This window comes from Podarcis muralis, chromosome 16, assembly GCF_964188315.1.
Source record: "Podarcis muralis chromosome 16, rPodMur119.hap1.1, whole genome shotgun sequence".
Taxonomy (NCBI): domain Eukaryota; kingdom Metazoa; phylum Chordata; class Lepidosauria; order Squamata; family Lacertidae; genus Podarcis; species Podarcis muralis.
Window position 1 is genome coordinate 1,557,956 of NC_135670.1, and position 27,717 is coordinate 1,585,672.

The 27,717-nt window shown below is 46.2% G+C and overlaps 3 protein-coding genes across 9 annotated transcripts in view; all 3 read left to right on the forward strand.

Annotated features, from left to right (window-relative positions):
• LOC114586311 (SLAM family member 6-like) overlaps positions 1-27,717 on the forward strand; it is a 40,884-nt gene that overhangs the window by 6,005 nt on the left and 7,162 nt on the right. For 2 of the 7 annotated variants that reach the window (XM_077920335.1, XM_077920334.1), the window contains exons 1-2: positions 21,930-24,078; positions 25,687-26,346. The exons of 1 other annotated variant lie outside the window; for it this stretch is intronic. Coding sequence is in view for 3 of the 6 variants with exons in the window: in XM_077920331.1 (XP_077776457.1) it covers positions 26,259-26,346 (88 nt within the window). In the remaining 3 variants the exon portion in view is untranslated. Of the gene's footprint in view, positions 1-19,859; positions 19,933-21,927; positions 24,079-25,686; positions 26,347-27,717 lie in introns of those variants that run through there. 4 more of the 7 variants (XM_077920331.1, XM_077920330.1, XM_077920333.1 and 1 more) reach the window with 4 other exon arrangements.
• On the forward strand, positions 718-9,026 carry LOC114586313 (uncharacterized). The gene is made up of 7 exons (XM_077920342.1): positions 718-1,309; positions 2,037-2,380; positions 2,603-2,903; positions 3,325-3,447; positions 3,596-3,633; positions 5,858-6,970; positions 8,373-9,026. Exons 1-6 carry the CDS (start codon positions 1,159-1,161, stop codon positions 6,242-6,244), a joined length of 1,344 nt encoding a protein of 447 aa, XP_077776468.1. The 5' UTR covers positions 718-1,158; the 3' UTR covers positions 6,245-6,970; positions 8,373-9,026.
• On the forward strand, positions 15,318-19,276 carry LOC144325808 (SLAM family member 8-like). The gene is made up of 4 exons (XM_077920338.1): positions 15,318-15,758; positions 18,294-18,638; positions 18,756-19,058; positions 19,196-19,276. Exons 1-4 carry the CDS (start codon positions 15,671-15,673, stop codon positions 19,240-19,242), a joined length of 783 nt encoding a protein of 260 aa, XP_077776464.1. The 5' UTR covers positions 15,318-15,670; the 3' UTR covers positions 19,243-19,276.

Below are 27,717 nucleotides of genomic sequence, written 5' to 3' on the forward strand. Positions count from 1 at the left end.
AGGTTAATGAAACTGGAATGAATTAAGTATGTAACCAGAGCCACCACTACTAGTAGTAGTAGTAGTAGTAGTAATAATAATAATTTGTCTGGCCAAGCATATGGAGCTAGTAGTACTGGTAATTTTGGGGTTTGAGGGCATATGAACATTCCTTTGGGGTTTAGTGACATGTGAGTTTTGCTTCTTTGAACCTCTTTCAAGCAAATAAAAATATGGGCAAGTAGAATGCTTTTTGTTGTTGTTATATTTGTAACAGCCTCCTCAGTTTCCAAAGCTACTTGCATTTTCTATTGCTTTGGCTCTGCCCAGATCTGCCAGAAGACTTTTGTTATTAGCCAGTTTTTGTAAACAGCAACTCTGCTCCTCCCCCACAATCCACACCCAGCGTTACACTTTGATAGAGTGACATTTCCATAGAGAAGTCTTTGCAAAGAGAGGAATTCTGCTCCTCTGCCACAAACCACACACAGCACTACACTTCCGTAGAGAAGCAAACATGGCTTTTTCTTGCAGACCTTTCCCCTTCAGAATGTTTCTGTACTTTCTTCTGGGTAAGTCCCACCCTGCTTGGTCCTGAAGAGCAGTAAGATCTCCGCCAGCAGCTGGTGTTTCCAGAAGCTGGGGAAGAGACTGACAATCGTTGTTCTCCCTGACATTTGCCTCTTGAAGCTGCTGGACTCGTCTGGAGAAGGATTTGGGAGCCAGCTTTAGGCCATCTTCCCCTCCCCTCTGAATTGCATTGAAGCCAGGCTGCCTGGAGTGTAGCAAGACCAGGGCCAGAAATGTTTTTGTCCATTATTTCTTGTGTTGCTTTGTATTTGCACAGACAGGCAGAGACCCCCCAACTCTGGGCAACACCTATGTGGAATAATGACTCAAGACATCGTGTTATGGGATTAAAATTTTGGCCACAACTTTATTAAAATTTCAGGGTTATCCAGAATGTGTGGGGATTGGGCTGGCTCTGGAGAGCAATGACAACCTATTGGCATATGGCCCATGCCTCCCCTGAAAACAACCCCTTTAATGGGGAACCCTTGGATTGCCACCACAGGGGGGGCATGGGTCACCACTTCATGCCCCCCCCACAATTTAGGGAAGATAAAGGATTCTACCCAAGGCCTGAAACCACCAAAGTTGTGACGTTTTGCTACGGAGATGGCTTTGAGACTCCTCAGGGTAGCGATAAAGCGGAATATCAAATCCAAACTCTTCTTCCGAAAGGTTGTTGATCTCCAAATGTTGGTGAGAATCAAACACCCAATCTTAACAGAAACCTTTAACAGGTACACAGGAAGGAGTACAGCAGGTGTGCATTTCTAAAACACATAGAAGCACCCTGAGCTAGCAACTCTTTCTCCTCCTCCACTACTCTTTGCTTGGAATTACCTTTGAACTTGCAACAATGTCCTTCTGCTACAGGAAAGGGCCACGTTAGGATAGCTAGGAGAATGTAATAAATGTTTAACTCAGGAATCCCCAACCTGTGGCCCTCCAGATGTTTGGCCTACAACTCCCATGATCCCTAGCTAACAGGCCCAGTGGTCAGGGATGATGGGAATTGTAGTCCAAAACATCTGGAGGGCCGAAGGTTGGGGGTGCCTGGTTTAACTAGAGAGTTGAGCAGTTCAAGTGGGTCAATGTACAATTCAGCAACAGTTAAGATTAATTTTGGAAATTGTAAACTTCCTTTCATTTCGGTCCCAAATACCTGGGAGACTACTTGCTTCCCCATAGACCATCTCAGCTGTTAAAACCAGCAGAAGGGGCACTCTTGGTAGTTTCACCTTCCTTAAACTTTTGGGGGGAGTGTCAGCCCAGGAGGAAATCTTCTTTGTGGCAGGCTGCTGTATCTAATGCTGCATTTTGAATGATTGTAACCTGCTCTGGGAACCTTATGAAGGAGGATGAATAAGGAGTTAAAAACGTTAATGGTTCTAATCTTCTTCTTCTTCTTCTTCTTCTTCTTCTTCTTCTTCTTCTTCTTCTTCTTCTTCTTCTTCGTATCTCCTCCCCCACCACCCTCCCCTCACTAGAAACTTTAACCCATGCAGTGGAGAATCCAACCCATCAGCTGAAGGGAATCCTGGGAAGATCAGTCTTGTTTCCTGCCAATGTATCTCAAGGAATAACAGTTGAGAAAATGGAATGGGACTTCCGCCCGCAAAGGCGTAACCTGGGCTATTGGCTAGGGGAATTCAGTCATTGGAACCGAGATCATCCAAGTCCCACTGGCCGGTTTGGACAACGGCTAGACAGGGTGAATGAGACAACACTGAGGCTCAAAGACCTGGAGTTTGATGACGGTGGAATCTACAATACCCGCATCTGGTTTACAAAGACACAGTTTCAAGAACAGCGTTTCAGTCTCACTGTTTATGTGTATCTGAAGAAGTGTGCATGCACACGAAAGCTCATACCAAGAACTAACTTAGTTGGTCTTTAAGGTGCTACTGGAAGGAATTTTTTTTGTTTTGTTTATGGTAAGTTATTGCTTTCACTGTTTGGCTCATGGAGTAGGATCAGCACCATTTCATTACATAGGTACTGGGAAGCATGTGGGACCCAAACCTTATGCTGTTTTCATTTGTGTTCAACAGAGCCAGTGCCAACACCACAGATAGACCACCAAGTGGAATTCAAGACTCCAGGTGGATGTAATGTGACCTTGCGATGCCACACACCTGGAAGGGGAGATCTCAGTATCTCCTGGGAAACAGGGGATCTGCACAGGGCCTTAGGAAAGAGTGTGACTCAGTACCAGGTTTCTGACAATGGCCGGGAGCTCCGTGTCTCCTTGTGGAACAGTTCTTTCGACTCCAACTTCACCTGCCTGGTCAGCAATCCCATTGATCAAAAGAGAGCCTCCTTTGACTTGCTCAACATCTGCCAGAGTGATGAAGGTGAGCAATATATCCTTTCCTTCATTATCCAGAGGAGGTGCTTATGATGGTGAATACGCAGACTGGCCCTTAACATGGGGGATTTGAGGAGATGTGTTTGTATTAATAAATGCTGCTCTTCACATGCTTGTGAGCAGGATCGGAGCATACACAGAGCTCCTTGAAGACTGATCTGATCCTGTGAATTGCTGCTGCTGCCCCCATCTCCTCCTATTCCTAGCTTAAGACATTGATTCAGGGCAGGCAAGTGTGTCTGACAGGCATTCACAGCCCAAATCATTGCAATACAAACGGGACAGATTAGCAGCAATTCCTTATCTCTTGTTATTTATTCTAAGACTCTCAGTCAGGTGTGAGCATGAGGCTCTGAATCTCAGGGCCATGGGTTTATGTTTTGAGAGACTCTTATTGCTCATTGCAGGTGGACAGTTTGGACCCTTAAGTTGGAGTACATCACTTATCACTGCCCTCATTGTTCTTCAGTGGATAATGGTGATGTGGATGTTGATGTACTGGAAGAGAAGAAAAGGAAGGAATAGAAGAGGTAGAACCATCTGTATTGATCTTCTTCCCATCTCTCCTGAGATGGGGGCTTCCTGCCAAATATACCTCTACCTTTCTTTTGCTATCCTGATAGGAAGAGGTTGGTCAGTGCCATGGACTCAATAATGTCTTTCATGTTCACTCCACAGGTATTCACGGTAGCCAGTCAGAAGGTGGTGATTATGAGGTGAGATGATCGGTGTGCAAAGCAATGATGTGGTGATTGGTGTATAACAACAACAACAACAATTTATTATTTATACCTCGCCATTTCTGATACATTTGGGAGACATTTATTACTTACAATATTATTATTAAAGTTGTAATCTGTTACTTAAAAAAAAAACCCCCAGCAAAAACAACAACAAACAGATTTCAAACAGGCCTGTGACCCAATAATAAACAGCCATCAATTTGGCACAACCCATCCCTACGAGCCATCTCTGCTTGTCTGCAGGAGGTTTCTCTTAAAATTACCTTTCACTGGCACTGGACTCCATCCCATCCAGCCAAAATAAACTCTAGCATCTCTCCCTTATGCTGGAAAGGCTTCAGAGAAAGAGGCTCATTTTCATGTATGGTGGAGTTGCACCTTGGTCTGCGCCTTTTGGGAAAAGGTGCTTCACATTATTTCCAATATTACGAAGCAATCCTTTCCACCCACATCAGCTCTTGCCTTGTTATCATTAAACTCAAATTTAAGCAATAACCTTAAAGGCAGAGACTGTGTATATTTACTATTATCAGCAGTCCGATTTACAATAGCTCGATACTGGAAACAACCTATAGGTAACATTTTGAATGTGGCTCTATCAGAACTCCTTACTTAGCCATAGTTGGGTAATTAAAGGCACTTCAGAAACAGACACTTTTGGCAAGACCTGGCTTCCATTCTTATCCTTTATAAAATGAGATAGAATATACTTTTATTCCATCCACAACATAAGAATCTCTGTGGAGAGGCTACTTGATTTGACTGTACATAAATAAATGTATTGCTTGTGTGCTGTATATGAAGCTTAATAAGATTGCATCACTGAACAAGTTACTGTAGTTTATGTTGCTCTTGTATTTACATTAAAACTAATAAGAATTATTTGTATGAAAGAAAACAAAAACAGGCCAGTGACCCAAACCTCCTGATCAAAAGACCTTAGAAATTGATTATGGCACAAGGGGAGGCAGGGCCGTGTTTAGCACATGCGTTGCTGGAGTGCAAATATCCACCCAGCCCCCCAAAATTACCATGGTTAGTGTTGGGGTGGCCGTAGCTATGCACTGCCAGCCATCAGGGGGCGCAACTCTCCCCCATGCAGCTGCGGGAGAGAGATCCCCACAGAGGCTTGGGAGTGAAGTTGGGCCCCTCCCAAGCCTCCTTGAAGGCAGAGCGGTCCTTGCAGAGGTTTGGGAGTGAAGTTGGGCCCCTCCCTAGCCTCCTCGGGAGGAGAGCGATCCCCACAGAGGCTTGGAAGGGAAGCTGCGGCAGGGCAGAGCTGGTGGGCGTGCAGGAAAGGGGAGGCCTCCAGCAAAGCCGTGCAGCTCCTCCACTCGCTGGGTCACTCCTGATAGGCCGGCGCCCTGGCACAACGCACAACCAAGCCCTATGGGAAAGACAGCTGTGAGGGGAGGCAGGCAGCTTGTGCAAAGATCCTGCTCCCATCAGGGGAACATGCATGCCCAATTAAAGTGGGCAGAATTGAACCCTCTCCTCTCCAGCTAGTGAACGGAGAATTCAGCCCTCTGGTCTCAGGGCTCTTCTTCCCAAATCTTTCCCCCAGTGAACCCAACAGGATTGCACTCTCCCCTCACCAGCTGTTCTGGACTCTTCCCAAAATACAGTGGTACCTCTGGTTGCGAACAGGATCTGTTCCGGAGCCCCGTTTCCAACATGAGCAGAATGCAACTCGTGTCTGCGGGTCGCGATTCGCTGCTTCTGCGCATGCGCGCAACATCATTTTGCGCTTCTGCGCATGCGCGAGCGGCGAAACCCGGAAGTAACCCTTTCTGGTACTTCTGGGTCACCGCAGAATGCAACCTGAAAATGCACAACCTGAAGCAAGCGTAACAAGACGTATGACTGTACTAATTTTATTGTTGATTTAACCTGGAATTTCAGATAATAACTGAGTGCTGGAGAATGGAAATGGCCTACTTTTGTCAATTCAAAATGGGCAATTCCACCTGCTCTCTTAGGGACTTAATTATGGCAAGTTCTCCAGTGGAACTAGAAAGCTAGCCCTAAAGGCTGGGACTGAGGTGAAGGGAAGATGCCTGCTTTTAGGCAAATTGGTGTCCTTTCTTAAAGAACTCTGGACCTGGACAGGACTTTAATTTGGTCCAGGGTTCAGGTGGAACTCAGGGGGTGCAACCCCTAAGAGTACCTCCTGCCATTTTTTTCTCTTCCCTTCCAGGTTGTCTCGGACTTCCCAAGCAGTTCCAAACTACCCAGGGAATCTTTTCCTTCTCTCAGTTCTTATGAAGTCTCAGAAACAGAGCCCTCAGAGATTCCACACTGCATCCCACAGAGCAACATGGAAGATCAGGAACATCTCCTGGAGCCACTGCCAAGGAATTCATTGAAGGTTCCTCAGGGGAAAGACCCATTGAAGATCTCCCAAAGCTGCCAGTTGAGCCGGAGCTACAGCCTACCCAGCACCTTTAAACACTCGTCCCAAAAGTCCTGTGACCAGGACAGAGAGCAAAATACCAAGACTTATCCAGTGACTACAGGTGGTCTCTCCTTGAGGGCAAGGAGTCCCAGAACTGCCTTCATCACCAGCACCAGCAAGAGTGTCTAAGGCACTCCTCTTCAGCCTCCCTGTTGATGGAAACAGCACAGGAAAGATTGGGTGAGTGAAGATACACACCAGGAACAGGGGAGGTGGAGAGATAAAAATCTGCAATGGATCAAGGAATGCATAAAGATCTACAGCAGCCAGAGTATATAAGGCGCTCCTCTTGAGCCTTCCTGTTGCTGGAAACAGCACAGGTCTCTGGCTCCTGGGACCCAGGCACCTTGCCTTCCCTTGCCTCTCTTTTCCTATTTTTCTGGGATATTTCAGGAACAAGGGGTGAGAGAGATATAAAAATCTGCATTGGGAACAAGGTAGGCATAAAGATCAGGAAGAAGCATGAGAGCAGCACCTCCTATTTGCCAAGAGGTCCCTGCAGAGGCAGCATTGCAAGGGCCTGCCAGGGAAACAGAAGAGCTGGCCTCTAAGGAGTCTTCCACAGCCATTGGTGCCAAGGTGGCTGCAGCAGAGGGCAATGCAGTGCTGGGAGGCTGGATCTGCCCCCCATGGATCCTGCCATCTGAGGGGGTTGCATCACCTTACTTCATGGATGGGCCAGCCCTGGGAGTGGGGCCTGTTGTGAGGGAGTGACAGACCACGAAACACATACTGTGCAAGTTCCCCATCTATGACCAACCAGGTGTTGCAATCTTTACCCCCAGGCAATGACCTGAGGCAGAGCTACTGAAAGCCCAGAGGAACATCAACAGGAAATTGTGTCAGAGTGTAACAGTAAGTAAGAGAGAAGTAAGCAGAGTTTACTGGAAATAGTGATGGAAGGGAGCATTAGGGTGTGTTTTTTGGCTGATGACAAGGGGTCCATGGCTGGTGGGTTTTTTAAAGGGAGCAATGGGCCTCAAGATCCAAAGAAGCAAGGAATGTATTCCTGTTAAAGCAGAATGTGAGAACAGTGAAGAACCAGAACTTGGTACAGAACCAAGGAGAGTTGCAATGAACAAAACAAATTTTGAAAATGTCTGTTTTCAATCATTCTGAGTGCAGAAGATCCCTTCCGTGGCGGAGCTTCATGATCTGGCACCGGGAGATGGATAGCAGGTGGGGGCGTGGCGTGGCGCCCGTAGGGGCTTGATGCCCAGCGTCGTGGGGGGGCAGCTGCAATGGCACCCCACTGGGATCGTGCTGTGGGGGCAGTGCGCTCCCCCCACACTCCTCTTCCTCTGCCAGTGGATCCCTTTCTTCCAGAAAATAGGAAGTTTAGTTACTACAAGGAGCTTTTAATGGCTGCCACCTGGTGGCAAAAAAAAGCAGCATCCTATTGGAGAGGAAGAATGGGGTGGCTACCAAAAAAAGGGAAAGCGAAGAGCAAAATAACTGAAAGCAAAGCTGTTCCTCTCCAGCAGGGGACAAAGGTGGTTCCTGCCCTGCCTTTGATTCTGCGTATTCTTGTAGGTTTGTGAAATATACCCGGAGACGAGTGCAAATTTCATGCTCTTTATTCAGCTCGCAGTAGCAACAAATGAAACTTTCCCCAAAACGTCTAGCTATATATACATTATTTATACAATGGGCCCTGCGTGATTGGCTAATTCCAGGTTGCTCCTGTAGGCCAATCAGGTCGCTGATTCACTTCCACCTGGAGCTGGATTGAGTGGCTCCTGCAGACCAATCAGACTGCTGCATTCTGGATCCTCTTGTTCTAGGATTCAGCTCAGTACACAACAGTTTGTAAGGGGAGGAACAAAGAGCAGAGAAAGGAGGAGTCAAAAACAATGAAGGGGAAACACAGCTTTGCTTGGATAAGAAGGGGGGGGTTAGCAAGCCTTTTTATCTTATCTGATGGACAACCTTGTGATCTGTTCTGATCTGCTGAGAAGTGAGAGGACGGAAGGAGCTGACCTTATAAGGTACGATCAACCTTATTGCTTATTTTAGAGCTCCTATCTTGCGCTGTGCAGAAAAATGCAGCTGTCCTTCTCAAAGTGGTGAGCTATCAGTGGGACGCTCCTCCTGGGGGCCGGAGCAGCTAGCTCTGCCTCTGTTGTATGTGGCCAGATCTGTCAGAAGACTTTTGTTAATAGCCAATCTTTGCAAAGAGAGTGATTCTGTTCCGCCCCCACATTGCACACCCAGCACTACACTTCCGTAGAGAAGCTAACATGACTTTTTCTTGCAGATGTTTCCTCTTCAAAATGTTGCTGTACTTTCCTCTGGATAATTCCCACACTGTTTGTCCTGAAGACCAGCAAGACCTGCACCAGCAGCTGGTGTTTTCAGGAGGCTGGGGAAGAGACTGACTAGCGTTGTCCTCCCTGACATTTGCCTCTTGCAGCTGCCAGACTCCTCGGGAGAAGGATATGGGAGCCAGCTGTATGGCATCTTCCCCTCCCCTCTGAACTGTATTTAAGCCAGGCTGCTTGGAGTGTAGCAAGACCAGGACCAGAAACTTCATTGTCAGTTAACTCTTGTGTTGCTTTGTGTCAGGGGACTGCCATCGGAACAGGAGAGGGAGGCAGGGGGCCCGTTGGGATATGGAGAGCTTCTGAAACTCCTGAGGAGCAGTTCCTCTTCCAGCGGTGGGAAAAGCCAAACCTCCAGAGGAGAAGAGAGGGAAGGGGCCAGCCAAGAGAGGAAGGGGCTCAAGGATGCTGAGGAGAGCCCCCAGCGCCTCACCTGGCCAGGAGGGACGCACGCCACTTCTGTCGCCCAGCTTGCACAGGGGGTGAAATGCAAGGAAGAGAGGAGGGGGCTTGGGGTGCCAAAGTTCTTATGTTGGGGAAGAAGCCGGAAGGGGCCACTCCCGGATTCTGCAAGTGACTGAGACGGACATGAACTTGGTAGATCTGCTCTGTAAATAGGTTGCACAATAAAACCTGTAAAAGACAGGTTTGGAGTCCTGCCTGGTTACTCACGAGCAACCCCCACCAGCATCTGACACTTTGTATTTACCGGTATGTACATAAACCTCCGGGGGGGGGGGGGGGGTTACTACTGAATTTATTCTATTTTTGCCAAATGGTTTGTTTCTGTCATTTTTAAATTTACTGACATATTCTGTATTTCGTACATTTGTATTTCCAATGCTCTTTATTTTGATGTTTTGAATGTTTGCTGTGAACCACTTTGGGCTCAGCTCATTGTGGAACAGATACATATAAATAAACTAAATCAATCTCAACCAAGAGGGAAGTAACTGAGACAGCTTATCTTGGTTACTAGCACCCAGCTCCTCGTGAGGGTGGGGTAATGCCACAGTGATCTTTGTTACTTGAGCTCATCTTTGTTATTTGAGCTCAGTTTGTAGGACAATCTGTGCATAAGACAAAGGCAGAAAACAGAGAGCCCAACCCGTAGGTGGCGCCAGAGCCAATAATAGGTAGAGCGAACTAATTCTAGTTCTGTTTCCGCCTGCCCTAATGAGAGCTACAAGAGGATCACAGATACTAAGGAGGAGGCATTGCCAGGGCTAGCTGAAAGTGAAAAAAGAAGACAGGTGGGGCAGAGGCGTAGAAAGGGGGTGCGGTGGGTGCGGGCCGCCCTGGGTGTCATGATTGGGGGGAGGGGGTCACAAAATGGCAGGCGAGTGGGCGGCACACCTCATGCCCGGCGGCAGCAGCCCTTCTGACCTGGCGGCGGAGAGCAGCCCTCCTCAGCCATGGTGCACCTGCCCACGGCAGCTCCATTGCCGGGTCTGGTTTCAGAGAGTAGGAGAGTCACCAGCAACGCTGCCACCCGCCCTCCTTGACGTTGCTGCCTCGTGCCCAGCTGCAGTAGCTCCACCACCGGGTCATGTCTGACCCAGAAGTAGAGAGGAGGTGGAGGAGAGTGAGCAGCAGCTTCCCTGCCCCTCTCCACCCCTGAACTGTGGCGTGTGGCAGGGTACCCTTTGCGCCCCGCCCTCCTCGGGAGCTCACATGCCCTGGGCAGTGCGGGCATATGCTCTGCTGCTGAGGTGCGGACTGGATAAGGACGGGCTGAAGCAGGCAGTGCCCCACTCACCCTAAGGGAACAGTCTCCACTGCTGTGGTGCTTTGAACATTTGCAATTGTTTCTCTTCTTTGCAAGGGTTTAGCAGGACTCCAAAAGATAGGTGGTCTCCAAATGTCTGTGAGAATGAAACACCTTTTCTTAACAGAAACCTTTGACAGGCAGGTGTATAAGACAGAGAGGAACACCCTGAGTTCACACACTCCTTCTCCTCCTCCACTGATCCTTCCTGGTTTATAAGGGGAGGAACACAGAGCAGTGAAAGGAGGAGTCAGAAATAAAGGAGGGAATACACTGTTTTGCTTGGATGAGAAGGGGAGGGAAAGCGAGCACAGACAGCCTTGCTGGTTTAAAGGGGAGGATCAGACCTGCTAGGAAGCGAGAGGACGGGAAGAGATTACTGTTGTGTTCGCAAGTTCATGACTCTTGCAAATAAGACTTTGGTCAGTGATAAAATTGGGCAATAAAGCAATAAAAAAATAAAACAAAGCAAATAAGGGTCAATAAAGCTATAAATGGAGGGCACAAGGAGCACGAGGAGAAGGGGACGACAGAGGACGAGATGGTTGGACAGTGTTCTCGAAGCTACAAACATGAGTCTGACCAAACTCAGAAAGAAGCATGGGAGCAGCACCTCCTATTTGCCAAGAGGTCCCTGCAGAGGCAACATTGCAGGCCAACATTGCCAAGGAGATGGAAGAGCTGGTCTCAATGCTGATTGAACACTGCATCCCATACAGCAACCTTGCAGGTTGACTCGGACAAAGAGGAATTCTCAAGCAGCTCCATACAACCCAGGGAAACCTTTCCTTCTCTCGGTTCTTATGCAGTCGCAGAAACAGTGCCCTCAGAGACTGATTGAACACTGAATACCACAAACCAATGTGGGAGATCAGGCACATCTCCTGTAGCCACTGCGAAGGAATTCATTGAGCTACAGCCTACCCAGAAGCCTTCAACACTGGCCCCAAAAGTCTTGTGAGCAGGCCAAAAATCAACATACCAAGATTTATCCAGGGACTATAGTTGGGTCTCCTTGAGAGCCAGAAGTCCCAGAAATGCCTTCATCACCAGCTGCAAACAGGGTATATAAGACAATCCTCTTGAGCTTTACTGTTGCTGGAAACAGCACAGGTCTCTGGCTTCTTCAACCCAGGCGCCTTGCCTTGCCTTGCCTATTTATTTTTACTATTATCAGCAGTCCGATTTACAATAGCTTGATACTGGAAACAACCTATAGATTCCATTTGGAATCTGGATAAATAACATTTTGAATGTGGCTCTACCAGAACTCCTTACTTAGCCATAGTTGGGTAATTAAAGGCACTTCAAAAACAGACTTACTGAGCCATAGTTGGGTAATTAAAGGCACTTCAAAAACAGACACTTTTGGCGAGACTTTGCTTCCATTCTTTTTCCTTTATAAAATGAGGCAGAATGTACTTTTATTCCATCCACAACATAAGAATCTCTGTGGAGAGGCTACTTTATTTGACAGTACATAAATAAATGTATTGCTTGTGTACTGTATATGAAGCTTAATAAGATTGCATCACTGAACAAGTTACTGTAGTTTATGTTGCTCTTGTATTTACATTAAAACTAATAAGAATTATTTGTATGAAAGAAAACAAAAACAGGCCAGTGACCCAAACCTCCTGATCAAAAGACCTTAGAAATTGATGATGGCACAAGGGGAGGCAGGGCCGTGTTTACCATATGCGGTGCCGGGGTGCAAATATCCACCCAGCCCCCCGAAATGGGGTGGCTGTAGCTGTGCACTGCCAGCCATCAGGGGGGCGCAACACTCCCCCATGCTGCTGCGGGAGAGAGATCCTTTAAGAAGCTGGGGTATAAGACAGAGAGGAACACCCTGAGCTCACACACTCCTTCTCTTCCTCCACTGATCCTTCCTGGTTTATGAGTGGAGGAACACAGAGCAGTGAAAGGAGGAGTCAGAAACGAAGGAGGGAAAACGCAGTCTTGCTTGGATGAGAAGGGGAGGGAAAGCGAGCACAGACAGCCTTGCTGGTTTAAAGGGGAGGATCAGTCTGCTCTCTTTTCTTATTGAGCTTGGACTCCCTCTATGTAGACTGAAGGTGTAAATGGGTGAATAAACCCTCTTTCTTAAAGCTACAGCAGTCTCTGCCGTGTCTTCCATTCTCCAAAGGAACACAGACCCTGTGTGGTGCTTGGGATCCCATGGGCTCTTGCCACTGCTGGGCAGAGAGAGGGGCAGCCACCCGAATTTGTCAACAATACATTGGACTGGAGTGCAAGATTATTTCCCTCTTCTTCCTGGCAAAACATCCACAAAAGGGATTTAATTTTTGGGAAGGAGACATATTTTCCCTACCAGGGGGAGTAAAAAGGAGTGAGGCAAATATTTAACAACAGCAGAGTGACAGTGCTTGTCTGGTGTCAATAAGCAGGGAGTTCCAAAGAGTAGGTGCTGCCAACCTCACCCCTCATCAGACTGGGATGAGGTGGAGAGTTTGTGAGAAGCTTGAACGTGTATTTTGTCTTAAGGCAGAGAAGTTCTCCAGGTGTCATGTTTCAAAGGAGAGAGAGAGAGAGTCACAAGTTCAACAAGTGGGGCAGGATCCCAGCTTCAGCACTGCCCATATCCGCCCAGAGTGGCTTTCTGTCACCCTGAACCTCTCAAAATAAGCTGGGCTAGAGACCCTGGAGGCACATTTGCCCACAGAGATCCTTCCTGGAGTTCACAGGGTACCACCTCCCCTCCCCTCAATTTTAGCAAAGCAATTTTAGTTAATTTAACACATTTTGTTTTATTTTCACTAATGTTTGTATTGCTTTGTACACTTTATGATTTATGCATACAAAACATTCATGCTCTGGTGTGCACATATTTTCCTATTACATGCATGTTTATACATATTAATCGCTGGTGAACAGCAAAGCAAAATTCAGACAAGTGTGGATTTCATTTGTCATGGATGGTTTAGCTAAGATTCCTGCATTGAAGGGGGGTTGGACTAGATGACCCTTGGGAGCCATTCAAAATCCACAATCCTATGATTCAAACTAAATGTTAAAATAAACAGGGGGTTACTAAACATATACAGTGGTACCTCGGGTTAAGTACTTAATTCGTTCTGGAGGTCCGTTCTTAACCTGAAACTGTCCTTAACCTGAAGCACCACTTTAGCTAATGGGGCCTCCTGCTGCCGCAGCGCCGCTGGAGCACGATTTCTTTTCTCATCCTGAAGCAAAGTTCTTAACCCGAGGTACTATTTCTGGGTTAGCAGAGTCTGTAACCTGAAGCGTATGTAACCCAAGGTACCACTGTACACAGAAAAGGTAATGCCTCAAGTCGTCATAGTGTAAAATATAAGAACTACAACTTGAATTGAATTTCTGTGTGGGCACCTGGTGCACATTTCCTGTTTTTTGCTCACAGCTTTCTCAGCCTGGATGACTGTGGACAAGCTTGTCAGTTACTTCACACAATTTCCCTCTTAGAGGGAGCTTTGGGGCTGTGCAATACAGCTTTTCTTATGCCTGAGAATAAATGCAGGAGCCACGTGATCCTTCTCTCCTTTGGCCCATGGATCTTCTCTTCCCTGGGTAGAAAAAGCTGAATGCATAGGGCAGGCATCCCCAAACTGGGCCTTCCAGATGTTTTGGGACTACAACTCCCACCATCCCTAGCTGACAGGACCACTGGTCAGGGATGGTGGGAGTTGTAGTCCCAAAACATCTGGAGGGCTGATTTTGGGGGTGCCTGGCATAGGGTGACAATCTATAGATTTGCTTGGTCATGAAGGGGAAAGTCACTGACAATGCTGAGCTCATCTAAAGGATATGCCCCCTCCCTGAAAATCCCCCCCATCTCAGGGTCAATGTGCTTTGGGACCTGCTGGGGGCTCACATTCCACTGACAAGAGCCCCCCACCCCCCAGACCTTCTCCTCTTTCCACCACTGCTTTCTCATTCTTGCCCAAACAATCATGGTGGGTGTCATGGGCCCAGGGGGTTTGGGGGCGCTGGCCAGAGGAGGCTGGGGACATGGAGGAGAAGCCCCAGAGGGACTGGCTATCCTGGGACAGATCCTGGGGAGCTCAATGAGCCAGCCAGAGGGAGAATCCCAGAAAGGTCTGGAGAAGGATATGGGAGACAGCTGTATGCCATCTTCCCCTCCCCTCTGAACTGTATTTAAGCCAGTGATTCTCAGTTAACGCTTATGTTGCTTTGTATTTATGTACTTAAGCCTGGATTTTTTGTGGGGGGGGGGGATATTTACTGTCATATTCCATATTCTGTCCATTTGCACTTCCAATGCTCTGTCTTTTCATGTTTTGAATGTTTGCTGTGAACCCATTGTGGAAGGGACGCGTATTGATAAACTCAATCAATCCCAATCAAGAGGGAAGTATCTGAGACAACTGATCTTGGTTACTAGCACCCAGTTCCTAGTGAGGGTGGTCCAATGCCAGCGTGACCTGTGTTCTTTGAGCTCAGTTTGTAGAATAATCTATGCATATGACGAAGGCAGAAGTTAGAGAGCACCACTGTAGCCTATGATATGTCAGGCCAGTGCTTTTTCCCCCTGGGGGGGGACTCAGGGGTGCACATACCCCTAAACATTTTGTGAAACTTTGTACTTTTGTCCATTTACTGTATTTAGTTTTCCTGATTTGAACTATAAAATGGTGATTACCTTGAGTCAAAATGAGAGTACACCTAAAAAAAATATTTTTTAAAAAGAAAAAAGCACTGGGTAGAGCCAACTAATTCTAGTTCTCTCACTGCCTGCCCTACTGAGAGCTACTAAGGAGGAAGGGTCAAGTGGGAGGCCAGTAGAAAGTAAAAAAGGAATACAGGTGGGGAATGGTTAAGGACAGGCGGACGCCATCCTAAGGGAGGGAACAGTCTCCACTCCTGGGATGTGTTTCTGCACATTTGCAACTGTTTCTCTTCTTTGCAAGGGTTTAGCTTCAGGACTCTGAAAGGTTGGTGGTCTCCAAATGCTGGTGAGAATCAAACACCTATTCTTAACAGAAACCTTTAACAGGCACACAGGCAGGTGTATAACACACAAGGAAGCACCCTGGGGTCACACACTCCTCCTCCTCCCCTAGTTCTTGCTTGGAATTACCTTTGTACCTGTAACTTCTCTGATCCTTCCTGGTTTATTAGGGAAGGAACAAAGAGCACAAACAGCCTTGCTGGTATAAAGAGGAGGATCTGATCTGCTGGGAAGCGAGAAGACGGACGGAGATGACCACTGTGTTCGCAAGTTCACGACTCTTGCGAATAAGACCCTGTACTCGGGCTATGCTTATAAGATGGATGAACAGGCTTATTTTAGAGCACCTATCCTGTGCAGACAAATGAAGCTGTCCTTCTCAGGGTGGTGAAACAGATGCCTCAATGCCCATAAGCAGGACCTGAACTCAACAGGCACAAGTCTCCCCATTGGTGAGTCCCATAAAGGGGCATTCTGGTGCCTCACTGCCGCTCATGGCTCTCTGCACCTCTGGAGAGATACGATGGAGGATTTTTCTCACAGAAGGCCTCTTCTTCAGACTATTGCTCTACTCTTCCTTGGGTAAGGACTTCACTGCTTTCTTTCTCTCTCTAACTCAAAAACCATAAGTAACCCACCTGTATGTATTGTTGTGAAGAGAGAAAAGATTGGCAATATTGTTTACTAGCACTCAGGGTCTCCTCTCCCCAGATGGACCCCTCCCAGAACACCCTGGCTGGCTTCAAAGGAAGTTCCAACAGACTTTTGAGAGTTCAGTTGTATGTGTGATATTTGTTACTGAGCTGAAATTGGGGTGGGACAATTTGTGTGTATGATGAAGGTGATCATCTCCCCTAAAGGTGTGGGTGGAATGGAATAAAAGCACAGGATATGGTGACTGCAGGTTGACCTCATCTCTAGGGCAGAAATGTTTTCCTGTGGGATATTTTCCTATGATGTGTCAGCTATTCACCAACACAAAATAAATGTCAGTTTAGAGCAAACAGTGAATAAGAGGAGCCAACGAATGAGCAGGAAAAGGCAACTGGGGATCTTGGTGGAACAGAGTCAGTTTCCCCAAAATTTGACCCATGGGCAGATGTTCCCCAAAACAGATGTTCACCAAATTTGACCAGTGGGCAGCTTTGAAAAGATTTAACTGTTTAATTGACTGCTTTATATACAGATGACGTTCAGACCTCACACTATTTTATTTCTAAACTTTTTACTTCTTTAAAAAAATATATATATTCTGGGCCAATCTTCTGTCTGAGTTTCTCTGGATCCCAGTTCCTGGACACCAGGACTTCCTTCTCTTACAGTAAAAACTTCCTTCTCTTACAGTAAAGTGCCATGTTGCTATAACAGCTAGGAGAATGCAGTAAATGTTTAACTAGAGAGAGTTGGGCAGTTCAAGTGGCTCAATGTACAATTCAGCAACAGTTAAGATTAATCTTGAACGTTGTAAACTTTCTTGGATTTTGGTCCCAAATACCTGAGAGACTACTTTCTTCATCATAGTCCATCTCAGCTGTTAAAACTAGGGGCACTCTTGGTAGTTTCACCTGCCTCAAACAGTTGGGTGAGTGTCAGCCCAGTAGAGGACCTTCTTTGTGACAGGCTGCTAAACTGTGGATGTCCCTCCCTACAGAGTTGCACCCGGCACCTTTAGTGTAGAGTTTCCATTATATGCTGAAGAGTCACCTCTTTACCCTACCATTGACACCTGCAATATAATTTTTATCTTTTTATAATATTTATTTTATAATTTTTTTTCATTAATAACAATCCAACATAGACCACATAATTACAATACCAAATAATAATTCAATTTAAAAAGTCAATTGTCAGATTCCAAATTCAACATTTTGGTCGACTTCCCCTGTTCTGATTTCAGGAGATTTTTAGGAGATGTTGATTCCGTGTTCCCACTCCAATCCATTTATTTAATCCAAATAATATAGTTCTGATGTTGATCCTTTATTTTAACAGCCACTTGTGTGTTGACTTTCATTTGGATTTAACTGTTCCATATCCTTTAATTTGGAAGAGGAGTTTATATCTGGTAACTCTGTGTGGAATTGTTGTTGTTTTTAACATTCAATCTTATTTCTTGTTGCAATCAATCATTTTTGGCATCCACTCCAAGGACTCAATATTACTGCGTAGTGACCTTTCACCATCTTGCTTCTCTTAAAAACGAAAGTGGTCTGGCATCTCATTATTACTCCAGGCTGATTTCCAGCTTTTGAATTGTTTCCCATCCAATAACAAGCTGATATCACAACAATAAAATAAATCAAAGTTCAAGTCCTCTGTAGGAGGGTATTGCCACAGAACTTCCCAATATTTCCCACACAGTTCCATTCTTTCAATTAATCCATAAGCATTATAAAGTTCTTATTGATTCCCTCTTGCAGTCCATTAATAATTGCAATCCATTAATAATCACAATCCATTAGAAGATAAATTTCCTCTTCAGTGAAGAGCTGCCAGATCATAAAATAGCATAGTGAATATATAAAAGAGAAAGCAAAGACTTCTCTCCACCACATACCAATCCAAACACAATCAAAATCTTCTCCAGATCGAGACTTTGGCACTCAGTGGCTGATTCATTTAGCAGGTTAACTTGTCTCCTTCTTCCAGAACATGCCTGTTTCTTAAGTCTGAATTCTGATACATCTTAAAAAACAGAAGAATCTCCACTCATGGTGTCTGCGTTGGAGAGTGTCTGATGCATGCAGTGCTATGCACTCAGCATCCCACCCCCCCCCCCTGCATTCTGTAGGAGCAGGAGGCAGGTATCAGACAATCTGTGAGTGAGAGCTCTCCCCCAACCCTGGAGGAGGGGGCATTGCAAGGATAATTACTCTCAAATTATCCCTAATTGGCTGCATGGCAGGGGTTCGCTGTCATTGGAACTGCAGTTCACCATGGCAGCAAAGTCGGAAGTCCTCTGAAAAATAATTTTAAGGAAACCTCCCTATTACATTTTAAGACTGCAATTTAAATTGCTGTGACCTGCTCTGGGACCTCATAATGGAGCTAAAAACAATAATGATACTTATTTTCACCTTTGTTTTTATCTCTCCCCCCCCCCCCGCTCCTCACAAGACACTTTAAGCCATGCAGTGGGAAATCCAACCCATCAGGTGAAGGGAATCCTGGGAGGATCAGTCTTGTTTCCTGCCAACGTATCTCAAGGAATAACAGTGGAGAAAATGGAATGGGACTTTCTACCCCAAAGGGGTGGCCTGGGCTTTTGGCTGGGGGAATTCAGTCATGGGAAACTGGAGCACCCAAGTCCCACTGACCGGTTTGGACAACGGCTAGACATGATGGACGAGACAACACTGAGGATCAAAGACTTGGGGTTGTATGACAGTGGGATCTACAATGCTCGCATCTGGTTTACCAAGGCACAGTTTCAAGAACAGAGTTTCAGCCTCACTGTTTATGGTAAGTTATTGCTTTCACTGTTTGCCTCATGGAATAGGATCAGCACCATTTCTCTGCATAGGTATTGGGAAGCATGTGGCACCCAAACCTTATGCTGATTTCATTTGTGTTCCACAGAGCCGGTGCCAACACCACAGATACACCACCAAGGGGAATCCAAGACTCAAGGTGGATGTAATGTGACCTTGCGATGCCACACACCTGGAAGGGAAGATCTCAGTATCTCCTGGGAAACAGGGGGTCCACACAGGGCCTTAGGAAAGAGTGTGAATCAGTACCAGGTTTCTGACAATGGCCGAGAGCTCCGTGTCTCCTTGTGGAACAGTTTTTTTGACTCCAAATTCACCTGCCTGGTCAGCAATCCTGTTGATCAAAAGAGAGCCTCCTTTGACTTGCTCAACATCTGCCAGAGTGATGAAGGTGAGCAATATAGCCTTTTGTTCATTATGCAGAGGAGGTGCTTGTGGTGGTGAATACGCAGACTGGCCCTTAACATGAGGGATTTGAGGAGATGTGTTTGTATTAATAAATGCTGCTCTTCACATGCTTGTGAGCAGGATTGGAGCATACACAGAGCTCCTTGAAGACTGATCTGATCCTGTGAATTGCTGCTGCTGCCCCCGTCTCCTCCTTTTCCTAAGAAATGGATTCAGAGCAGTGTTTCTGACAGGGCATTCACAGCCCAAATCATTGCAATACAAAGGGGAAAGATTAGAAACACTTTCTTATCTCTTGTTATTTATTCCACTGCTCTCAGCCAGTTGTGAGCATGTGAATCTCGGGGTCATGGGTTCACCACACTTTGGGCCAAAGATTCCTAAAATGCAGGAGGATGGACTAGATGACTCTAGTTTTCCCTTCCAGCTCTACAATTCTTTGATTCTATGAGAGTCACTCTGGCAATTTTTATTAAAGTATGTTTTGAGAAACTCTTATTGTTCATTGCAGGTGGACAGTTTGGGCCCTCAAGTTGGATTCCATTGCTTATCACTGCCCTCATAGTTCCTCTGGTGATAATGATGAAGGTGAATTGGATGCACTGGAAGATCAAATTTAAAAGGCCTAGAAGAGGTAGGACCATCTCTATTGATCTTCTTCCCATCTCTCCTGAGATGGGGGCTTCCTGCCAAATATACCTCTACCTTTCTTTTGCTTATCCTGAGAGGCAGAGACTGGTCAGTGGCATAGACTCATTAATGTGTCTCATGTTGTATTCCACAGGTGTTCCCTCTGTGATGCAAGAGAAAGGGGAGAGTATCTCGAGCTCAGGAGCCACCCAGAATATGATGATGAGGTGAGATGATCGGTGTGCAAAGTAATGATGGGGTGATTGTTTTTACCTACCAATTAAATCATCTGATACATTTGGGAGGCATTTATTACTTCAGTTATTATTATTATTAATGTTGCAATCTGTTATTCCTAAAGAAACAACAGCAAGAGCAAAAACAAGTGGATTTCAAACAGGCCACTAACCTGATAATGATAATGAATGGCAATCAATTTGGCACAACCTGTCCCTAGAAAACATCTCTGGGTAAATAACATTTGGAATGCGGCTGTATCAGAACTCCTTACTTGCCATAGATGGCTAATTACAGAACTTCAAAGACAGACACTTTTGGCGAGACTTGGCTTCCGTTCTTTTCCCTTATGAAATGAGACAGAGTATATAGTTTTATTCCACCCACAACCTAAGAATTTCGGTGGAGAGGCTACTTTATATTGACAATAGATAAATAAATGTATCGCTTGTGCGCTGCATATGAAACTTAGTAAGAATGTACCACTGGAGAAGTTACTGTAGTTATAGGTCGTTCTTGTATTTTCTGTCAGGTTTATTACATCTCTCCCACACAAGACACAGCACACGGGCAGCTTTATTACTTTATGATTTATTAAGTAATTACAGGGTCACAGCAGTCTGGGCTCTCTTAGTTCAGCCTTCACTGCTCGAGCCAGTTGCCAAGTCTAGATTCCTTTTCTGGCCAAAGCAGGATATTCCCCGCTTCCTTCTGGGTTTACGTTGCTCCAATAGCCGGCTCCTCCTTCTGCTCTTAGGATACTCTGGTGCAGCAAGCTGCTTCTCATCTGGAGTAGAGTCTAAACCCGGTCGTTCTCCTTCAGACTGCTCTGTCAGCTCAGTATTGCTTTGAGAACTGACAGGCAGCACAGAGCTGTCTTTGCCATTGGTTCTAGTTACAGGTTTGTAGCCGTGTTGGTCTGCCTTGGTTGAAACAAAATAAAAAATATAGCTCTTGTCAGGTGTGGTGTGGTTGCTAAAGAGTAAACAGGCAAGACTCCGACCTGTCTTTTGCAGGCTTTATTCTTGGTGCAAACTATTTACAGTGAAGAGCGTTGTAAGTTCATGTCTGGCTCAGTCGCTAGCAGAATCTGGGACTGGTGGTCTTTGTACCTCCCCCAGCATAAAAATCACGTCACCCCCAACCTTTTCCGCCCCTCCCTGCGCCGAAGCCTACTGCGCAGAATGGGTGCTGGCAGGGGCGTACTTCCTGCCTCTCCGGTTTGCTCAGGCTCTCCCTAGCATCCCCTGGTCCCTGCATCTCTTCTCAACTGGAGGTGGGGCTTTCCTCCTTCCCGGAAGAGGAACTGCTTCGCAAGATTTTCAGAGGCTCCCTATAACACAGCTGCCCTTCCATCTCTCGCCTCTGAGCTGATGGCAGTTCCCTGACACCTCTCAGTATATAGGATATAAGGGTCTGGTGACTTCTGTTTCAGTGTATCTGAAGAAGTGTGCATGCACACGAGAGCTCATACCAGTGACAAACTTAGTTGGTCTCTAAGGTGCTACAGGAAGGATTTTTTAATTTATTTTGCTACTGGTGTTAGTGGTTCATTGCGCCAGGGCGCTGGCCTCTCAGGGGCGCCGTAGTGAGTGGGGGAGCTGTGTGGAGTTGCCTGAAGCCTCCCCTTTCCCTGCACGCCCACCAGCTGCACCGCACCAATTATATGGCTGGCAAGTGTGCAGCTTCCCTCCCAAGCCTCTGCATCTGCTAAAGAAGAAGAAGAAGAAGAGTTTGGACTTGATATCCCGCCTTTCACTCCCTTTAAGGAGTCTCAAAGCGGCTAACATTCTCCTTTCCCTTCCTCCCCCACAACAAACACTCTGTGAGGTGAGTGGGGCTGAGAGACTTCAGAGAAGTGTGACTGGCCCAAGGTCACCCAGCAGCTGCATGTGGAGGAGCGGAGACTCGAACCCTGTTCCCCAGATTACGAGACTACCGCTCTTAACCACTACACCATACTGGCCCTGATCCCGGTCGTTGTCCTCCTCTTGCTTCCTGATGAAAGGCAGTGTGCATTGAAGATGCCTGCTTTTAGGCCAATTTGTATCCTTTCTTGGAGACCACTGGACTTGGACAGGACTTTAGTTTTCTCCAGGGTTTGGGTGGGCCCAAAAGCCCAGAAATTGTTTGAGGAGTTTCATCCCCAGAGTTCCTCCTCTCATATTTTCTCTCCAATGCAGATTGAACACTGAATCCCACAAACCAACCTTGCAGGTTGACTCGGAGAAAGAGGAATTCTCAAGCTGTTCCACACAATCCAGAAAATGCTTTCATTCTCTCGCCTCTTGTACAGTCTCAGAAACAGAGCCCTCAGAGACTGAACATTGCATGAGAGGTCAGGCACATCTCCAGGAGCCACTGCTGAGGAATTCATTGAGGGTCCCTCGGGGGAAAGACCCATTGCAGATCTCTCAATGCTGCCAGTTGAGCCAGAGATACAGCCTATCCAGCAGCCTTCAACACTTGTCCCCAAAGTCCTGTGACCAGGACAGAGAGCAACATACCAAAACTTATCCAGTAACTATGGAAGGGGTCTCCTTGAGCGCAAGGAGTCCCAGAAATGCCTTCATCACCAGCCGCAAACAGAGTATATAAGACAATCCTCTTGAGCTTTCCTGTTGCTGGAAACAGCACAGGTCCCTGGCTTGTTCAACCCAGGCGCCTTGCCTTGCCTTGCCTCTCTTTTCCTATTAAGCTTGGACTCCCTCCATGAAGTCTGAAAGGTGTAAATGGTTGAATAAACTGACACACAGTGTAAATTAATAATGCAGAGTTTTAAAGAATAAGAACTTTACTGAGTTAAAATAAACTTCTCCATAAACAACATGGTTCCAAACAGTTTGACTGAGATTCCATACTGACTCTGCTCACAACTGAGGCAGACTGACTCTGACTGAAATCTTACAGAGAGCACGAAAGAGAAACCCTAACCCCTCAAAATAAGCTGGACTACAGTCCCTGGAGGCACATTTGTATACAGAGACCTTCCCTGGTGTCCATGGGGTCCCATCTCACCCCCTTTCATTTTAGCAAAGCAATTTTGCTTAATTTAAGTCATATTGTGCTATTTTCACTTTGTATTGCTTGGTACACTTTATGATCAATGCATACAACACATTCATGTACTGATATGCACACATTTTCCCAGTACATGCATGTTTGTACATATTAATCGGCTGCTAAACAGCAAAGCAAAATTCAGACAAGTGTGGATTTCATCCGTCGAGGATGGTTTAGCTAAGATTCCTGCATTGCAGGGGGTTGGACTAGATGACCCTTGGGAGTCCTTCCAACTCTACCATTCTATGATTCAAACAATATGCTAAAAGAAACAGGGGTTACTGAACACAGATACAGAAAAAGTAATGCCTCATGTCGTCATAGTGTAAAAGAGAAGACCTGCAACCGACTCACTGAATTTCCGAATTTCTGTGTGGGCACCTGGTGCACATTTCTTATTTAAAGCTCACAGCTTTCTCAGCCTGCATGACTGTGGACAAGCTTATCAACTACTTCACACTATTTCCCTCTCAGAGGGAGCTTTGGGGCTGCAGCATTTCTTATCCCTGGAAATAAAAGCAGGAGCCTGTTGCTATACCAATGAGGACAAATCAACTCTCCAGCAGCAGCAGCCACATCTGAGGCTCCCTATATTCCTGGTCAGAAATATTCATGAATTTTCCCACAGGCATCCGGCTGGCCATTGTGAGAAGAACAGGATGCCAGGCTAGAGGAGCCATTGACAGGATCTTCTTATGTTCTGATTTTCCTGATCTGCCTCTGGAGTTAATTGGGGTTCGGGGGCATATGAACATTCCTTTGGGGTTCAGTGATATATGAATTTTGCTTCTTTGAACTTTTTTCAAGGAGATAAAAATCTGGGCAATTGCAATGCTTTTCGTTGTTGTTAAATTTGTTACAACCACAACAGTCTGCAAAAGCTGGCAGTGCTTTTCATTGCTTTGTCTGCGCCCAGATCTGTCAGAAGACTTTCCTTAATAGCCAGTCTTTGCAAACAGCAATTCTCCTCCTCCCCCACATTCCACACCCAGAGACACACTTCCGCAGAGAAGCAAACACGACCTTTTATTGCAGTCGTTTCCTGTTCAGAATGTTGCTGTACTTTCCTCTGGGTAAGTCGTGCACTGTTTGTCCTGAAGAGCAGTAAGACCTGTGCCAGCAGCTGGTTTCTTCAGGAGGCTGGGGAAGAGACTGAGCATCAATGTCCTCCCTGACATTTGCCTCCTGCAGCTGCCGGACTCCTCTGGAGAAGGATATGGGAGCCAGCTGTACGCCATCTTCCCCTCCTCTCTGAACTGTATTTAAGCCAGGCTGCTTGGAGTGTCGCAAGACCAGCGCCAGAAACTTCATTGTCCGTTAATTCTTGGGTTGCATTGTATCTGTGTACTTAAGCCTCCATTTTTTTGTGGGGTGGGGGCAGTAATATTGATTTTATTTTGTGTTTGCCAAATTGTTCATTTCTGTCATTTTTAAAATTTACTGTCATATTCTGTATTTTGTATTATTTCCAGTGCTCTGTTGTTGTTTTTATGAATTGCATGTTTCCTGTAAGCCACTTTGGGCACAGCTCATTGAGGAACAGATGCATATAAATAAACTCAATCAATACCAATCAAGAGGACAGTAACTGAGGCAGCTGATCTTGGTTACTAGCTCCCAGTTCCTGGAGAGAGTGGGGCAATGACAGAAATCTTTGTTACTGAGCTCAGTTTGTAGGACAGTCCGCCCAACTGAGAATTACAAGAGTAACAAAGATACTAATGAGGATGCAGTGCCAGGGCTCATTGAAAGTGAAAAAGAAGAGAGGTGGGGACTGGCTAAGGTATGGTTACCAGACGTCCCCATTTCCCAGAAACAGTCTCCAGATTTACAAATCTGTCCCCGGATTTCATTTAATGTCCCCAGATTTATATTTTAATTGTTGTAGATTTATTAGTAGGGAATGAATGTTGTGTGATTGGTTCAATGGCACAAGACACATCATATAGGGACTTCTGGTGAGGCAAAATGGCGGGCACCATGGCAGCGGGCAGTTCCTGTAGCCAGCCAGAGCCAATTGCACTACCAGGCTGGCTCCGGGCTGCTGAGACTGCCGCCACCGCCACCACTGCCGAGGGGGAATCAGGGAGCATCAACTGGAACAACTGACACACACACACACCCGCGACCCAAACTGAGCTAGGAGCGAGAGTGCCTGGCCACCCAGGCAACTGCCCAGCAGTGATCTGGGGCCAGGAAAAACTCGGAGCTGACGCAGGGAGAAGGAGGAGAGTAGAAGAAGGAAGAGAGAGGAAGAGGAAGGAGGAAAAAAGAAGGGAGCCCCGACCTTGCTGTGCCGCTACTGCCACCGCCGCTAGGGAGGAGAGGTAGGATATCACCAGGAGGACAAGGCTGAGCCCAGGTCTGACCTGAGCTTACTATTAGCACTCAAAGAGAGCAGGCCAGGGCCCAGAGGAAAGCCACGCGACAGAGGAGACCCCAGAAGAGAAGGTATTACTTCTTATTATTATTTTTAAAAAACCTTTTTTTAATCACTTTTTTTCTCTTTTCAAAAATAAAAAAGTGTCCCCAGATTTTTTGAAAAAAAATCTGGTAACCTTAGGCTAAGGACAGGCTAAAAGCTGGCAAAGAGAGTGTTCCACTCGTCCTCAGGGAACAGTCTCCACTGCTGTTGCTGTTGCTGCTGCTGCACATTTGTAACTGTTTCTCTCCTTTGCAAGGGTTTTGCAAGACTCCGAAAGGTTGGTGGTCTCCAGATGTGGGTGAGAATCAAACACCTATTCTAAACAGAAACCTTTAACAGGCACACAGGCAGGTGTTTAACAACAAAGAAGCACGGTGAGCGCTCACCCTCTTTCTCCTCCTCCTCTGCTCCTTCCTGGTTTATAAGGGGAGGAACAAAGAGCAGGGAAAGGAGGAGTCAGAAAAAAGGAGGGGAAACACAGTTTTGCTTGGATGAGAAGTGGAGGGAGAGCGAGCACAGACAGCCTTCCTGGTTTGAAGAGGAGGATCTGATTTGCTGGGAAGCGAGAGGAAGGAAGGAGACGACCGTTGTGTTCAAAAGTTCACGACTCTTGCTGATAAGACTCTGTAGTCGGGCAATGCTTACAAGATGGATGAACAGGCTTATTTTAGAGCACCTATCCTGTGCAGAAAAATGAAGTTGTTCTCCTCATGGTGGTGAAACAGATGCCACAATGGGAAGTGCACAGGCAGGACCTGAGCTCAACAGCAGCAAGTCTCCCCACCTGTGAGTCCCAGAAACAGCCAGTCTGGTGCCTCACTGCCACTCATGGCTCTCTGCACCTCTGGAGAGATACGATGGTGGACTTTTCTCACAGAAGGACTCTTCTTCAGACTATTGCTCTACTCTTCCTTGGGTAAGAACTTCACTGCTTTCTCTCTTAAAAACAAAACAAAAACAAAAATAAAGAAACCCCACCTAAATGCATGGAGGGGCACTGTGAGTTTGATTTGTCATGAAGGGGAAAATTATTGGCAATATTGGCTACTAGCACTCAGGGTCTCCTCTCCCCAGCTGGAACCTCCCCCTGGCTTCAAAGGATGCTCCAACAGAACACTTTTGAGAGTTTACTCGTGTGTGTGATATTTGTTACTGAGCTGAACTTGGGGGGATAATCTGCGTGTATGATGAAGGTGTGCAGTGGAGCGAAATAAAAGCACAGGATATGATGACTGCAAGTCGACCTCGTCTCTAGGGCAGAAATGTTTTCGTGCAGGATTTTGTCAGTCATTAACTAATGCAAAATAAATGTCAGTTAAGAGCAAACAGTGAATTAGAGGAGCCAACCAATGAGCAGGAAAAGGCCACTGGGGATCTTGGTGGAACAGAGTCAGTTTCTTCTCTGAACTCTGAATAAACTTATCTCAGTTTCACAAAAAATTGTGCATAATCATTTTTTCCTGAAACACACATGCAGATGGTTTTTAGATTGCTGCTTCGAATAATTTTTCACTGGGTTAGAGCTTTCTATGTTGAGTTTTCAACAGACATTTTGCACAGCTCTGATTCTGCCTTGAGACTTTCTTACAAACAGGCAGTATATAAATCTTGTTAACTGAAATAAATGAGCTTTTGTTCCCTGTGTAGGGAAATTCTACTTCTTTCTCAGAATATTTCCTTGTGACAATTACACAGAGCCCAATGTTCCCCAAAATATGACAAAGGCACAGCTTTAAGTGTTTAATTGATTGCTTTATTTACAGATGAAGTTCAGAACTCAAATTATTTTATTTTAATCACCTAGACCAATCTTCTCTCTGAGTTTTTCTGGATCCCAGTTCCTGGAAACCAGATAGATGCCTATTGCTGGGAAACATAATAATAATAATAATAATAATAATAATAATAATAATAATAATAATTTATTATTTGTACCCCGCCCATCTGGCTGGGTTTCCCCAGCCACTCTGGGCGGCTTCCATAGAAACCAAAAACCCCACTAAAATATCATACATTAAAAACTTCCCTGAACAGGGCTGCCTTAAGATGTCTTCTGAATGTCAGGTAGTTGTTTATCGTTTTGACATCTGATGGGAGGGCATTCCACAGGGCAGGCGCCACTACCGAAAAGGCCCTCTGCCTGGTTCCCTGTAGCTTTGCTTCTCGCAATGAGGGAACCGCCAGAAGGCCCTCGGCGCTGGACCTCAGCGTCCGGGCAGAACGATGGGGGTGGAGACGCTCCTTCAGGTATACTGGGCCGAGGCCATTTAGGGCTTTAAAGGTCAAC

Coding starts and splice junctions, on each gene's coding strand:
- LOC114586313 (XM_077920342.1), top strand. CDS start 1,159: ATGGCTTTGAGACTCCTCAGGGTAGCGATAAAGCGGAATATCAAATCC. Junction 1,310..2,036: donor CACAGGAAGGAGTACAGCAG/GTGTGCATTTCT, acceptor TCCCCTCACTAG/AAACTTTAACCCATGCAGTG. Junction 3,634..5,857: donor CAGAAGGTGGTGATTATGAG/GTGAGATGATCG, acceptor CTTCCCTTCCAG/GTTGTCTCGGACTTCCCAAG.
- LOC144325808 (XM_077920338.1), top strand. CDS start 15,671: ATGGCTCTCTGCACCTCTGGAGAGATACGATGGAGGATTTTTCTCACA. Junction 15,759..18,293: donor ATTGCTCTACTCTTCCTTGG/GTAAGGACTTCA, acceptor GCTCCTCACAAG/ACACTTTAAGCCATGCAGTG. Junction 19,059..19,195: donor CATCTGCCAGAGTGATGAAG/GTGAGCAATATA, acceptor GCTTGTGAGCAG/GATTGGAGCATACACAGAGC.